This window comes from Sinocyclocheilus anshuiensis, unplaced genomic scaffold, assembly GCF_001515605.1.
Source record: "Sinocyclocheilus anshuiensis isolate Anshui unplaced genomic scaffold, SAMN03320099.WGS_v1.1 scaffold567, whole genome shotgun sequence".
Lineage (NCBI taxonomy): Eukaryota > Metazoa > Chordata > Actinopteri > Cypriniformes > Cyprinidae > Sinocyclocheilus > Sinocyclocheilus anshuiensis.
The window spans coordinates 673,232-687,578 of record NW_015549600.1 but is presented as its reverse complement, the minus strand read 5'-3'; the positions used below and the strand labels follow the sequence as shown (position 1 = coordinate 687,578).

General features: G+C 37.1%; 1 protein-coding gene across 1 annotated transcript in view; it reads left to right on the top strand.

Moving 5' to 3' along the window:
• LOC107658655 (A disintegrin and metalloproteinase with thrombospondin motifs 6-like) overlaps positions 1-14,347 on the top strand; it is an 83,969-nt gene that overhangs the window by 1,970 nt on the left and 67,652 nt on the right. Inside the window, exon 2 of the mRNA XM_016447296.1 lies at positions 806-1,220. Within this exon, the coding sequence (XP_016302782.1) occupies positions 806-1,220 (415 nt within the window). The remainder of the gene's footprint in view (positions 1-805; positions 1,221-14,347) is intronic.

The following is a 14,347-nucleotide window of genomic DNA, read 5'->3' as shown; positions in this document are numbered from 1 at the left end:
AATTGTGCACACAATTTACTAATTTGTTCCCTCCATTTGCTAAGTCGTGCACACGATTTATAAATCGAGAGAATGAATTAGTAAATTGTGCGCACAATTTACTAATTTGTTCCCTCCATTTGCTAAGTCGTGCACACGATTTATAAATCGAGAGAATGAATTAGTAAATTGTGCGCACAATTTAGCAAATCAAGGGAACGAATTAGCAAATCGAGGGAACGAAATAGTAATCGTGTGCACGTTTTAGTACATCGAGGGAACGAATTAGTATTTTTTGAAGTTTTTGATTTTATTTATTTATTTTTTCTTGCATGTCATGCAAAGGCTCCGTAAGATGGTGATCTCAGTTATGCTTCCTTTTAAGTATCACCATTGTTGCTCCTGAAAAACCTTAAGAGAAACCTTAAGACTTCTGACTTTAACTGTCAAATCTATCCATATTTTGAGACATAGGTTTTGATCTACTCTGAAACATCAAGAGGAGACACATTTGAAATTACTGGGAAAGAAATCCGAGAAACAGAAGTGTAACACAGAAGTCTCTGTGTGCTCCCTTTAAATGTTACTGCTGTGAAGGAGAAACAATGGAGGATTCTACAGGATTAAACGTAGAAGTTTCTACAGGATTAAACATAACTGAAACTCTTCTAAGCTGCGAAAGAGCAATCTCTGAGCATTTGATCTTTCCTCTGAGCACACCTGCCACTTACGTTGCTGAAATAGCTGATTTTTGGTTTCCCATGATTACCCTCTCCTTTGTTTTGCTCACTGTTATCTGCTTCACTTTATTCCCCAAAACACAAAGCGGAATTCCTGTCCACGCTGGAGCACTATCAGCTAACAGTACCAGTGCGGGTGAATGAGAGGGGCCAGTTCATGAGTTACACTGTGAAGCATTACAGGCCCGGTCGGCGGCGACGTGGACTGGACCAGGCTGAGCTGGACCACACTGAGACCAGGCTTTTTTACAAACTCTCAGCCTACGGCAAGCACTTTCACCTGAACCTGACACTCAACCCCATCCTGGTTTCTAAACATTTCACGGTAGAGTACTGGGGCAAAGACGGACTAGACTGGCAGCATTCAGTGGTCGATAACTGCCACTATGTTGGATACCTACTGGATCAATATAGCACTACAAAAGTGGCATTGAGCAACTGCAAAGGCTTGGTGAGTACATCCGTATTTGAAAGTCTTCATGCTTTCGGGTGTATGAGAGGGTAAGTAACATTTGCTATCTTTAGATGTACCAAAAGAGCCTTCTGATTTGTCCGGAATTTGTAATATTTGTAGCAAGCTGTTTTTCTCCAAAATACCTCAGGAAAAGCACACTGTTTTCTGCATAAAAGAACAGATTGGAAATTGCACATTCAGGCAGGGATATGAAAGCATGCTGGCCAAAGACATGTGGAATATGCATTGCATTTTATTGCCCACATATCTAAAGATCTTCAGCTGAAGTGTTTACTTCCTCAGAGGGCCACATACTTGCTGACTTAGCCTTCTTTATATGACTGATACGCTGTCCTTACTGTGGATGATTATTTCTAAGCCATGTGCATTGTTGCAGAGATGTGCTATTACTTTTAGCCATCAAACTTTTAATCTTCACCTGGCAAAGAAATAGGTGAAGAAGGGACCCAAGCAGTATCTATGGACTAGAATATCATAGAGACTTGGGTGGGCTCTTTTGAATTGGGCTAGTAAGCAACCAGCTAGCAACCACCCAGAACACACAGTTTAGAATTAGTGCTGTCAATCGATTAAAAAAAAAGTTTCTGAAATTAATCACGATTAATCCCACCCAACATTAGTTTTTAAATATACTTTTATATTGCAATAATTTCACATTCAATCTTTCAAATTAATGTAGAAACAACATAAAGACAGTGTATGTTTAATGGCATCTTTTTTATGACTAAATGCGAGTATTACTGAGACCAATACTACTGATGTTACTAGGAAATTGTTCTTTTTCCCAATTATTTAACTATTGACTATACATTGACTATACACATCAACTGTTGGCTATTATTTTAACATTTATTAGTTAAACAATAACAACTTCTAATTTAAGTAAACTTAAAGCAATACTCACATAAACCTATTATAATAAATGTAATATTTACCTGTGCCCTTCAGCAGGTAGGAAATACATAGAAATTGAATAAAGTTATCAAACACTAAATTCTAAATTAAATGTAGGGGAATCCTTAAAGCTACAAAAGTTATTGATTTCCTGCTTTTCCTTTTGTTCCTTGATTAACAGACATCACAGCAGCTGGGTTATTAGGTTATTTGGCTGCTATTACTTTAAGAGCTGCCGCTGTTGAAAGTGACATGAATATGACACACATGCTCGTAGTTTCATTCGCACTTTAATATGAAATGATACAGGCTACAGTGTGCGCCGTCGTATTTGTGCATGCAATTGAAGAGCACGTGCTATAGGACAGTATAATAGGACAGGACGAAAGGACAGGAAGATTCATTTTTACTGATATATGGCCTGACAAAATCTCATCTGACTGCAGTTCGCTGTTGTTCTACTGAAGCTCCTCTTCACCTGTACCATTTCTGCGTGCATTTGACTAGTGCCTGGTGCTGAGGGGAAGTGGAGTGCGCGTCTGAAAAGTCTCCTGTTTGATGTGGTCGTAAAGACATTCTGCGTCTAATTAAACACAATTCTTGTCAAGAAAAAATAGACAGAAGCAGCAGTTGTGAGTGGGGTGGCCAGCCCTTGCTCCACCCCTGCGTTAAATGTGTTAAATATTTTTAATGCCGTTAAACTGGAAAAATGAATGCCTGCATTAACATGCTCATTTTGACAGCACTGTTTAGAATACATAGCAAAATACCTCAATAAATGCATAGCAAAAATCTAGTTAAAGCTGAAGTGTGTAAGTTCTGCACAACTACCATCACCAAACAGAATTCCAAAAGGTCATGGAAAAGTGTCCATATCAATGTCTTGCTCAGCAGTTTAACAGCAGAGCTTCAGGCATTGTCCAGAATGAGTCAGCATGTCTACATCACATTAATAAAGCTTAGGCAGCTTCAAGAAACTTATGCCTCATGTGTGACTAACACGAGAGAGAGAGAGAGAGGGAGAGAGAGCTTAAAGCGCCTCATCTGTTTTGCTGCCAGAGTTCTTATCTATGTCCCTGTCTCTGTGTACACGGCTGCTTCTGCTCACTGTTAAAGTGACTGCTGAGTGACAGCAAAATATTAGCTTAGCTGTCTCTCCACATCGGGCTTGAATCCCTCCTGCACCTGCAAGCCCTTTGCCAGCTGATTCCTATCTCACGCTGAGCATTTCATCTGGTGGGGACTTTGATGTTGCTTAACTAAACCACACTCCACACGGTTGCTGTGAAACGTGGCTTCCTGTGATGCAATGCGATTATCGAAATGTTAGATCACGGCTCTGGCTACTATAAACTAGCGTGACCCTGCAAATTTCCTTGACAACTCAGTTCTGTAACTTTACTGCAGAAAGAATTAATTAATTGTTTTGAGGTCTTGCAGGACATTTAGCATTTGTGAATGTAACAAAGTTCGTAGTTCGGGAAGAAGGAGGCAGGAACCGGCGAACATTCAAACATAATTTTAATAATAAAATAAACACAAAATCCCACGACAGCCCCTCACGGACGACTGCCGCGCACAAACAGAACCACCACAGCGGCAAGGGATCTCTGGCAGCGTGTCCCTCCTTCCTCCCGGGTTTCGGCACCAATGTAACACAGTTCGTAGTTCGGGAAGAAGGAGGCGGGAACCGGCGAACATTCAAACATCATTTTAATAATAATATAAACACAAAATAAAGTAGGCTTCTGCACAAACAGAACCAAAACACTAAATAAAATCCAGGCCTGGTCCTCTCTCGTCTTGCACTGTCGTCACTCCTCCTTTTATCCTTCCGGAGCTCCTCCGTGGGACTCGAGACCGGTGAGTGGCGCAGGTGTCGTGCATTATCACTTACTCCACCGGCCTCGCTCCGTTCCCATGGCTCTCGACCCCGCCCCCACTCATCACAGTGAACAATTCGGTTGAACGCTGCTATGTGATAAATATATATATATGAGACATTTTTCCAAGTACCCCAGAAGAAACAGTCATACAGGTTTGGAACAATGTGACTAAATTGTGAACTATTCCCTTGAAATAGCTTTAGCGTAGTTACATTTAACTACTTTTCCAAATGCTTGACTGTCGTTTAAGTACTTTAAACTATGAGTAGCTTGTATCTTGGCAAGATTCAGTTTTAAAGTAGCATCCCCATCACTGGAAGCTAGACTACAATCGTGCATGTTGTGTCTTTAACTGAGAGGGAAATTCCCAAGAGATCCGGCCCTGTGCAATTACCTTAAACTGAAGTGTTCATGTGGGAGGACAGGCCTCGATATTGGATTCCACCCTGGTATCAGCAGCACCCTTGCATAAATCGATGAGAATTTAGAGTGGCTCTGCTGGTCCTGAGGCATTTCCTGCAGCCACTGTGTCTGCGTGCAAACACAAAACCTTCCCTCTAAACCGCCGTGCAGACCTATAGTTTCAGGAGTTCAGTAAACTGCAAGCCTGTAGAGATCTTTACCTGACTCCTCAGTTGGATATTGCAAGAGATGACGGAATGATGATTTAAAGAATTTTCAATACACCTTAGGCTCACTCAGCAGCATTTGTGACATGGTGTTGATTACTACGGTAATTTATTTCTTGTTCCTTAATTTGTAAGAACCATCTCAATGGCAGTTGTTTGGCTGGCACATGACCTACATGATTAATATTAGGAATTTAATAGTTTTAGCTTTTATGCGAAGCTTTTGAATTTTGCCAGTTTTCAGAATGTGGAGAACGTAATTTATATGAGAATATAATAAATCAGTTCAACAAGGTCATTTACATAAATAATTGTGATTATCAGTAACTATTATGCAGTTTAACATGATCATTAAACCATTTTCAACCAAAACCATAAAACTTTATGCCCATTTTACATGAACAGTGTTTTAGTGGCCTGAAAATGCACATTTTTGAAAATGGGTTTAAAAGTCCAAGTTTTTGAAAATAAGTTATCGTCTCAGGGTAAACTAAACACTCAATTACACTCAGTTCGCAAGAAATTGACATAAAAAATAGGCGGTTTTCTATGTTTCACTATGTGTAGTTACTGTATTTTGGCTTTATAGGTTTGTATAATATAATGAAAACAATATTTTGTCGGAATGTACAGCTACATTGAAGTTGCCAATGGAGAAGGAGGCTCTTTGCCTAACAGCATCTACCAGTAGGCTAACAAGCAAAAATTGCATTTACAGTATTTTACTTACTATGGAATTTTCTCTGAAATGTTTTAATTCTTTGTCATTTTATTGTGGTGGTCTTTTCCTTTTGTCTGTAAAGGTAGAAAATGTCTACACAAATCTTATGTTAACACTAAGTAAGTGTAAACATAATGTTGAGGTTTTACAAACTAAGGGATGTGAAGCGTGAATTATTTTCTGCCACAAATGCTGTCCAAAAAGCTTACTTGAGATTGCTGTAAGACCTCAGATCAGGCATCTATCTTATCATTTCACATGATTTAGGACACAAAGTGTTTTTAAATGTTTTTTTGCTGTATTGATTACCATTTGTATAACCACAGTTTTACTACAAATGCTATGGTTAAACTATGGTTAATTTAGAAAAACCAGTCCAAAAGGTTAATTTGTGGTTACCATGGATTAACTATAGTAGTCATGGTTTTTGTGGCTTCATTTGTTGTAAAACCATGGTTAATATTTCATAAGGTTTGATATCTGATATCATCATGTTTGATCTGTCCCAATGGCTGGGCTCAAATGAAAGTAAAAGCAACGCTTTTACAAACATAATGTTCCACCTCTTGCCATTAAACCAACCAGATTACCAACACAAAAGCTTTAGGCTGTAGTCCACAAGAAATTTCAAACAGCTCTGCTTTATCAGGTCTGGAATATTAGGCTTTTCTCCACAATCCTCCTTTAGTCAGAATAATGAACGAGACAGTTGTAATGATGCTAAAATGTTATATTATGATTGTTACGGCCAAAGGTACTGGCTCACCATACTTCATAAATTGAGATCTCTGCATTGCTTCAGTCATTTTATTGAAACCAAAAATGGAAAAACAATTCTTTGAATGCCTCAGCAGTTTTCGCCGTGCATCACACAGCATACGGCTTATATCAACTGCGCTTTTGTTTTGCGTGTGCAGTGTTGGCTATTTCTTTGTAAAGATTTAATTGGTCTCATTGTGGAGTTTTACAGACTTGGAGAACATGCCAGCATTTTCTTCTTCTTCTTTTTCTATAAACACATTTCTGAGGCTCTTTTTGAATTTATGTTAAATTGGGGGTGTTCAAGGGCGCAGGTCTGTGTGCTTTGGTTCCTGTCCCAGTAATTACAGTGTTGTTCTTTATGTAATTGGTGGTTTTTGAGTGGTTTATCTCATTGATTTGTATTGTGGCGTGTTTTTGCATTTGCTTGCAATGCTGAATGATATGTATTGCTTGAAATAATATGAGTAATAGTTATCTGCATTCTGGTATGTATTTTAACAGCATGAATATATTTGTAGAGATGATAAGCATTTGATACGGCCATTAAAATGCATGAATTTACAACCTCGTCCTTGACATTGCAAATGGAATATTTCAAACCTTGTCAATGAAAATATCTTCTTGTTTTTCCTATGTGCTTTTTGTGTAACCTATCATTTTAGTTATAAAGCACATATTAATGCCTTATTCTGCATGACCATATTTGAGATCCCTAATCCTACCCCATACCTAAACTTAACAGCTACCTTAGTAACTATTAATAAGCAGCAAATTAGGAGTTTATTGAGACAAAAGTTGTAGTTAATAGTTAGTTAATAGTGAGAATGGGACCTTAAAATAAAGTAGAGTATATACTGTATATATTCAATGCTTAATCCACAACCTAAAGAATGTTAGCTAATACATGTTAGCTGTCTGAAAGTGCAAATACTTAATTTTCACACCTCACTTTATAAAATTGTCACATTTCGTATTCAGTCTGACTATAAAATTAGTTAACTAGTTAAGAACCTCTGTTTAAACTACCAACATCACCTTGAATTGTTACAGTTGCTTTGATATTTTTGATATTTTGACTGTGTAACCCAGCAAACTAAACGTGTCTTGTTGAAAATTGTTTTTATTGACTTGAGGTCATCTTTTTAATTTCCTAAGCTAAATTTTTCTTTGAGTCAGTCTGTGTTTGTTAAATACATACCCTTCTGCAATCCCTGCCTTAATTCATTCTATTTATCCAGGAGCTCAAAACGTCTTACAGTAGTTGTTTCAGTGATTAGTTTGTGGGCGATCAATCAGCTAAACTGCGGACAGCTCTGTGATTTTAAATTTTTTACTAACTTCCTCAATTTAGCTCGAATTAGAGAAGACAGGCTTGTTTTAGGGTTGGTTGACATTTTGGCATTTAAGTTTGACAGTTTGAACTGGAAGCATATATTGGGTGGGTCGTTTACAACTGAGACTAAACTGGTTATTAATGTCATTGTTAATTGGTGTTCACTGATGCATGACTGTGTGGTTTGGACAGGTGCGAGCCTTGACACCATCAGCCGATACTGTAGACGTCACTCCTTGAGCAGAGGTTATTGGATATTTCTGTTTATACACATAATTTGTTTGACTTCTTAGTGTTTTGCTAAACATGTGGAGCCCAAACAACTTTTCGAATTGACTGAAATTGGGAGGTGTGTCTGACGCTAGTCTACAGAAAGTTTCATTTTAAGTTTATTTCTTCAGAACAGACACAAATCTGCCAAAGTAAGCCAGGCAGTAAACAACTAGCCGTTGTCCTGCTAATTTCTGGCAGACTGGTTTTGAGTCTGGCAAACAAACCCCGCTAGTTTGCCGCTATAAATGGATTTCATTCTGAATTAAGTGCAGCTTTAAACTTTAGTCAGAGAATTTTCCTTTCAGAAAGAGAGGGAAACCTTTGTGTAATGCTAAATTTGTTGGAGGAATTGACATTTCATATTTCAGTTAAATATAAATGACTCCAAAGCTCATATTGTGTTCTTTGGATCCACAGCTGTTGTTTTAAGAGATCCATTCTGATTGTTTGAGGCTTTACTCAAGAAACGAACAATAGTCAAACGGTGGATAGCTATTATATCCCAAGCCAAAAATGTTAATTAGCTCTTAAGGCGGTGTGTGGAACCTGTATATAGAGACATGCAGAGTTTTTGGCGTCTCCAAATCAAATTTATTTAGTTTTTTTTTTTTTTTTTTTGGAGTCTGAACAGAAAAACCACATGTTTACAAACTTGCAGTTAGTTTGAAAAGTTCATATTGAATTTCTTTAAAGAAAGAAATGATTAAATGTATTTATTCATTTATTTTAACTAAAGTTTTTCTCATCACTCTGGACTCATTCTTCATGCAGTCGACTATGTGACATTTACTTTTATGACATTTATGTGACATTTACTTACACTATTTACATACTGAATGAGTCACTGAGGCAGTTATTTAGGACAAAGGAGTATAGTATATTCATGCTTCTGAGCAAAATGTCATGATAGACATGAGCAAAGGCAATATTTCAGTTTTCTGTCCTCTCTTTCCACATTGTGAGAAAGTCATTTTACATCCATCAGCTGCACTGTATTAAAGAACAGATCATATTACATCAGTAAAATGACAGTGTAGTCAGTCGGTTCTAGATTAGATTTGAAAATCAAATTTGATTCATGTGCAGCATGAACAAAGCCTTATTTACATGAAGGCTAATATGCTGATTAGCTTTGTGTGGTTAGCGTATTGTTGAGTACTGCAGGAGGAAGGTGCCCCTGCAGCGCCGTGATTTTATGACCATTTATACTAGCAGTGCTTAATTTGGAGAGATTTATGTGAGGTGATTTCATATATGACTAATGATAGCCTGAAGGAGAGCTTAACAATCAGAGTGATGTTTCCTTGAAAGCCCGTTCAAGTAAACTCACCAGCATGACATACAACGTAATGTCTTTACTCATTAGCTCTCTAGCCGATTATGATTATTTGCTTATTTTGGTGACAATCAGTGCTAATCAGTCATGCTTTTGATTGTTGTTTGACATCATACATTGACTTTTACTAAAATTGGTAACACTTTATTTTACAGTGTCCTTGTTTCATGTTACAAAATTTATGTTATGCACATATACATAATTTAAAATGCATCTAACCCTAATCTTTACCCTAACACTATATTAACTGCATGCTGTTAATTAATATTACTCAGTACATGTAACAAGGACATTAACATAAAATGTAAGCTAAAATTGTCATAGTGACGGTAGTTTGCTGCAAAGTAAATACAGTTTTTTATAGCAAATATGGAATTTTACTGAACTTATTATAGCTGCTATTTACTGTACAGTGTTTACTACAAATGAAACGTTGCAATATTTTACAATGTTACTAAAATTGTGACAGTTGCTGTACTGTAGTTTACAATGCTTTTTATTAAGTTTACTATAAGGTATTTAACTAAAATGTAATTATGGAAACAACCACAATCATCGCAATTTAAGTACATTTTGCAACTATTGTTATTTTAGTCACTGTACATTGTTAAAATGATCTAAGATTCAGTAAACTACCATAACTTTGACACTTTTAGTAAATTTTAATGAATGCAAAAAGCTTACAGTAAACTTAAAAAACTATTGTAACTAAAGGTGCGTTTCCATTACCCTTCAAATTGTGCAAATTGAAATTGCGAATTGTGTAAAGATACACGCATATGCCTCCTTTGAATAAATATAGCCAAAATCCATCAATATCCCACCAAAATCCGTTGCCATGACTTATTGCGAGAGGCAAAAGGTTATGTTTTAGTTGCATAACATTGGTTAATGGAAACGCCATCATTTCGCAATACTTTTTTATCGACATTTATAAAATATAGCCAAAGTTTTGCGCAAATCTGTAATGGAAATGCGCCTTATAAGAATAAAAAAAAAAAACTATTACAGTTTTTAAAATTGTAGTAAAATGTGTGACTATTGCAACAATTTTAATCAAATTTGTAAACTACAGCAACTTTCACAATTGTAGACAACAACATTACTTGGACTTTGTTATATTTTCAAAGTTTTTCTAAAAGTGTCAGTTTTGTTCATTTTTGAAATTTGCAAGCTTTGGTGGTTTACTTAAATGACCAAAAGTGTTCATTTTAATAATTTATAAAATGTATAAAGTTTACTAAAATTGCAATAATTGCAGTAATTTACCAAATGTAGTAAAATTGTGATCTTTGTACTTTATGCAGTTTATTAAGTTTACTAAAATAGATATAGTTGTGTGATTTTAAATTTAAAGGAGTAACAGAAAAAGGCCATCACTCTCACAGTAGAAATTATTATATATCCATGTATCGGTTGTTAAATTACTTTGACTTCAGCAGAGGTCACATGGACAGTTTTCTGAGGTCAGCTGTCCCTCTCATTGGGTGGCTCAGAGATGTAAACATTTAGACAGAAGCTCTCGGGTGATGGCATTTGCCACATTTGCTGCAGTACCTCTGCTGGTACAAGAGAAAGAGACATTAGTGGGATAAAGCCTGCGTGATGCAGACACATCATCCTGACGGACGGTCCGTTCTGACCTCTTCAGCAATGTTTTTCCAGTCCTAGACTTCTGGCTGGAGCATGACGGGGGGATGCAATATTGCTTGTTTGGAACACGATCCATTGTGAGAGCTGAGGGAAATTAAAGTAACTAAATCAAAATAAATCGATGTCCAATGAGGTCAGCTTCTCGACACAAGTTCATGAGACAGTACCTAATGCTGGTGGGTTTGCTCTGCTTGGGGAGTCGTGGGATGAGGAGGGAGCGACTGAAATTGAATTTGCATTGTCCTTGGTTTTCTAATACATTAAAAGCCCGTCCTCAAGGCAGAGACCTTGTTCATCATTCCGCGTGTATGCCTTTCTTTTTTTATTATTATTGAATTACCAGTACAGTACATACATCAATTAGACACCAAGGGAAACAGTGGGTCAGTCGCACACGCACACACACACACACACACACACATATGTATATTGGATCTTCCATCTAATTTACTCCAAAGTTTAATATGTAATTTTGTTATACATACAGATTTAGCAATTTGATGAAATGCTAATGTTATGTAGTTATTATTAGTTGTGGTTGCTTAAGGCACTATTAATAATATTTTTTGTTTTTCAAAGCCTGTTAAACTAACCATTTAAGAAATATTCCGGTTCGGTACAAACTCTGTCAACAGAATTTGTGGTATAATGTTGATTACCACTAAAAAATTAATTTCAACGTATCCCCCGTTTTCTTTCTTTTCTTTTCAAAAATTGAGAAATAATTTTACAGTGAGGCACTTACAACGGAAGTAAAGGGGGTTTAAATTTATGGAGGGTTTGCAGAAATGTAAAGCTTATTACTGTATAAATTTATTGACATTAATTCTTTTGTTAAAATGTGTGTATTATTTATGCTTTCAAGTTTATCTTGTCAATTTTACAGTCATTTTAAAGAGATAGTTGACCCAATAATTATTTAGGCTACTCACCTTCATGTTGTTCCAAAGCGTCAAACTTTTTTCTTTTTGGAACATAGGAAAGATCATTTGAGAAATGTCTCAGTGGTATTTATTTACATTCAATAAAAGTAGAGGGTAACCAAAATGACTTAGTTATCAGCATTCTTCAAAATAATTTTTGTGATCTGCAGAAGAAAGAAAGGCATGCAGGTTTTGATCAACATGACGGTGAGCAAGTGATAACAGAATTTTCATTTTTGGGTGAACTATCTCTTTAAGGTTTTAGGTATTACATTACAGTGGCAACATTGTTGGATATCATTTAGATATAAAATGTAAACAGAAAACGTTAATAAGAGATTTAAAGGGGTCCTATTACACCTTTTCACCTTTCCTCTTGTTTGTAAACATTCTCAGGGTCTTAATTGTGCAAAATTGACACCATCGTTAATATTGATAGCTGATCAGATGGAGCTTGCGGTTATGGAAAGGGGCGTGGCATCTCTGGAACACGCTCTAAGCGGTTTCCTCTTGTTTGTAAACATTCTCAGGGTCTTAATTGTGCAAAATTGACACCATCGTTAATATTGATAGCTGAGCAGATGGAGCTTGCGGTTATGGTAAGGGGCGTGGCATCTCTGGAACACGCTCTAAGCGGTTCACCAATCACAGCGCACTGGGCCAGCTAACCAATCAGAGCACATTTCACATTTCGAAAGGAGGGGCTTCACTGAAAAAGGAACTAAACAGAGTGTTTAAGACAGACTGGTAAGAGAGGTGCTGCAATTATGTAAAATATGTGAAAACATGTGTTTTTGGAACAAACAAGAATGAAAGCCTAGTACACCCCAAAAACCAAATCAAGACTTCGTAATAGGACCCCTTTCATAAGAGATTGTTTTATTGTGGCTATTCTGTTGAAGCAGTGACTATTTTAACACTTACCAGCTGGCTCCATTCACTTCTTTTGTCAGTGCCTCACAAATCTTAAAGAAAAATAATAATAATATTCATAATTTTTGTGGTAATCAACGTTATGCCACAAGTGCTGTAGATTGAGCTTAACTGGTATTGAACCTTGAATATTATTTTAAAATTTGACAGGTAATTTGTGCTATGGACATTATACCTCAAATCACATGGCTTGTTAAATAACTTGTGATGGTAAATTTAAAAATTCCATAGAAACTGCTGTTTTGACTAACCACCTAGCAACGCCCTAGCAACTGCACAGCTACACAAAACGCCCTACTAATTGCATATCATCTCACTTGCATGGGCAGGCACTGCTCACATTGTCTTAAGAATGTTTTACATGAGCGCGAGTCACAATGAGTTTAAATTTTTTCACATTTGTATAAATTGTATAAGCAGTGTCTTACGTGCTTATAAACTGTGCAAAGGAGCACAAAGAGACCCTTGTTTTGATTATTTATTTTTTGGCTGCAATATTCCAGTATGATTTTCCAGATTCAGAGATCTTTTGGCTCTTTTGACCCTTTTCAGCTGCCACAGTAAACAGAGCACATGGATATCTTCGGATCGACACCAAAATAGAAGGCCGATAGGAACTTTTTTTTCAACTACCAGTCTGACTGAATACGTGCATGATGTCTGCTCCGTTCCCCTCAAGCCCCTGATGCAAAACACAAAGCTTCTGAGAGAGTTTAATATGATTCAGATCAGGCACTGTGTCTTTCCTCTGTGCTGAAGACGATGTCAAACAAAGCCTGGCTGCCTGCCTTTGGCCAGACTCAGCAGCCCAAACAGCTTGTGATATTTTTCGGGAGTTGTTAAATGCCCCGTTTGGGGAATAAGAAAATATTTGGCATTCTTTCATATAGGCCTGCTGTCGAAAATGTCCGCCGAATGATGACAAGTCCCAGTGGGGAAAAAGAAAGCGTTTCGGTTACAAAATAAACAACAATAAAACTAAATAAAAAGAAAACCGAGGCGAGTTGCACAAACTGACAGTGAGTTATAGTGGATGCTGTCAATAAAATGTGGGTCATAGATTTTGATTACATTGTATTAGTTTGACGTTTTCAACTTTCTTAAAAGAAGTAAAAGTAGTAGTCTAATAATTATTAAACTTCAAGACGTAACTTTCTTGCAGCTCAAACATGTTGAAAGCAAGAACAGATAAAATGTAAATGTGGACCTTGTTAAAGTCCCCATGAAATCAAAATTAAAGTTTTTTGGGTGTTAGTATCAATATGTTAGTCTTAAGGTTATCTATAAGGCAGTGTGCTCCAAAACAGTGACAAAATTTGCATTTAGGAGATATAAGCATTCAAAGCTCGCAGTTCGTCACTTCCGCCAAAACGGCTCAACGATTTTTTTGACGTCACATCGTACTTCTGCTTCTCATCAAACTTTCTGTCCAATCAAATGCTCTCTAGAATCCGAAGTGCCCGCCCCCTACACTATAAAGTAGACGCTGAAGCCGCAGCTGAAATCGGTCACTTGTCCACAGAATTTGTATTTTCTGTACAGTGAATGGCACGTAGTGCACTATATAGGGGACAGGGAACGATTCAAACAGTGTAAATATGCTTTCCATTGAGGAAAAAAAGTAGTCTGGTTTGGCGCTGTGTCACGCTAACCACCGCACCGCACACACACTCTGCTCCGGTCCAGAGACACGATAGCACGGAGCGGATCACATGCGCGAGTCGGCGCAGACCACAAAATGTATCGGAGCTATTTGAATTCTACACAGAATGCTATATTTTATAGCAATATGGATGAGATTGTGGCTGGC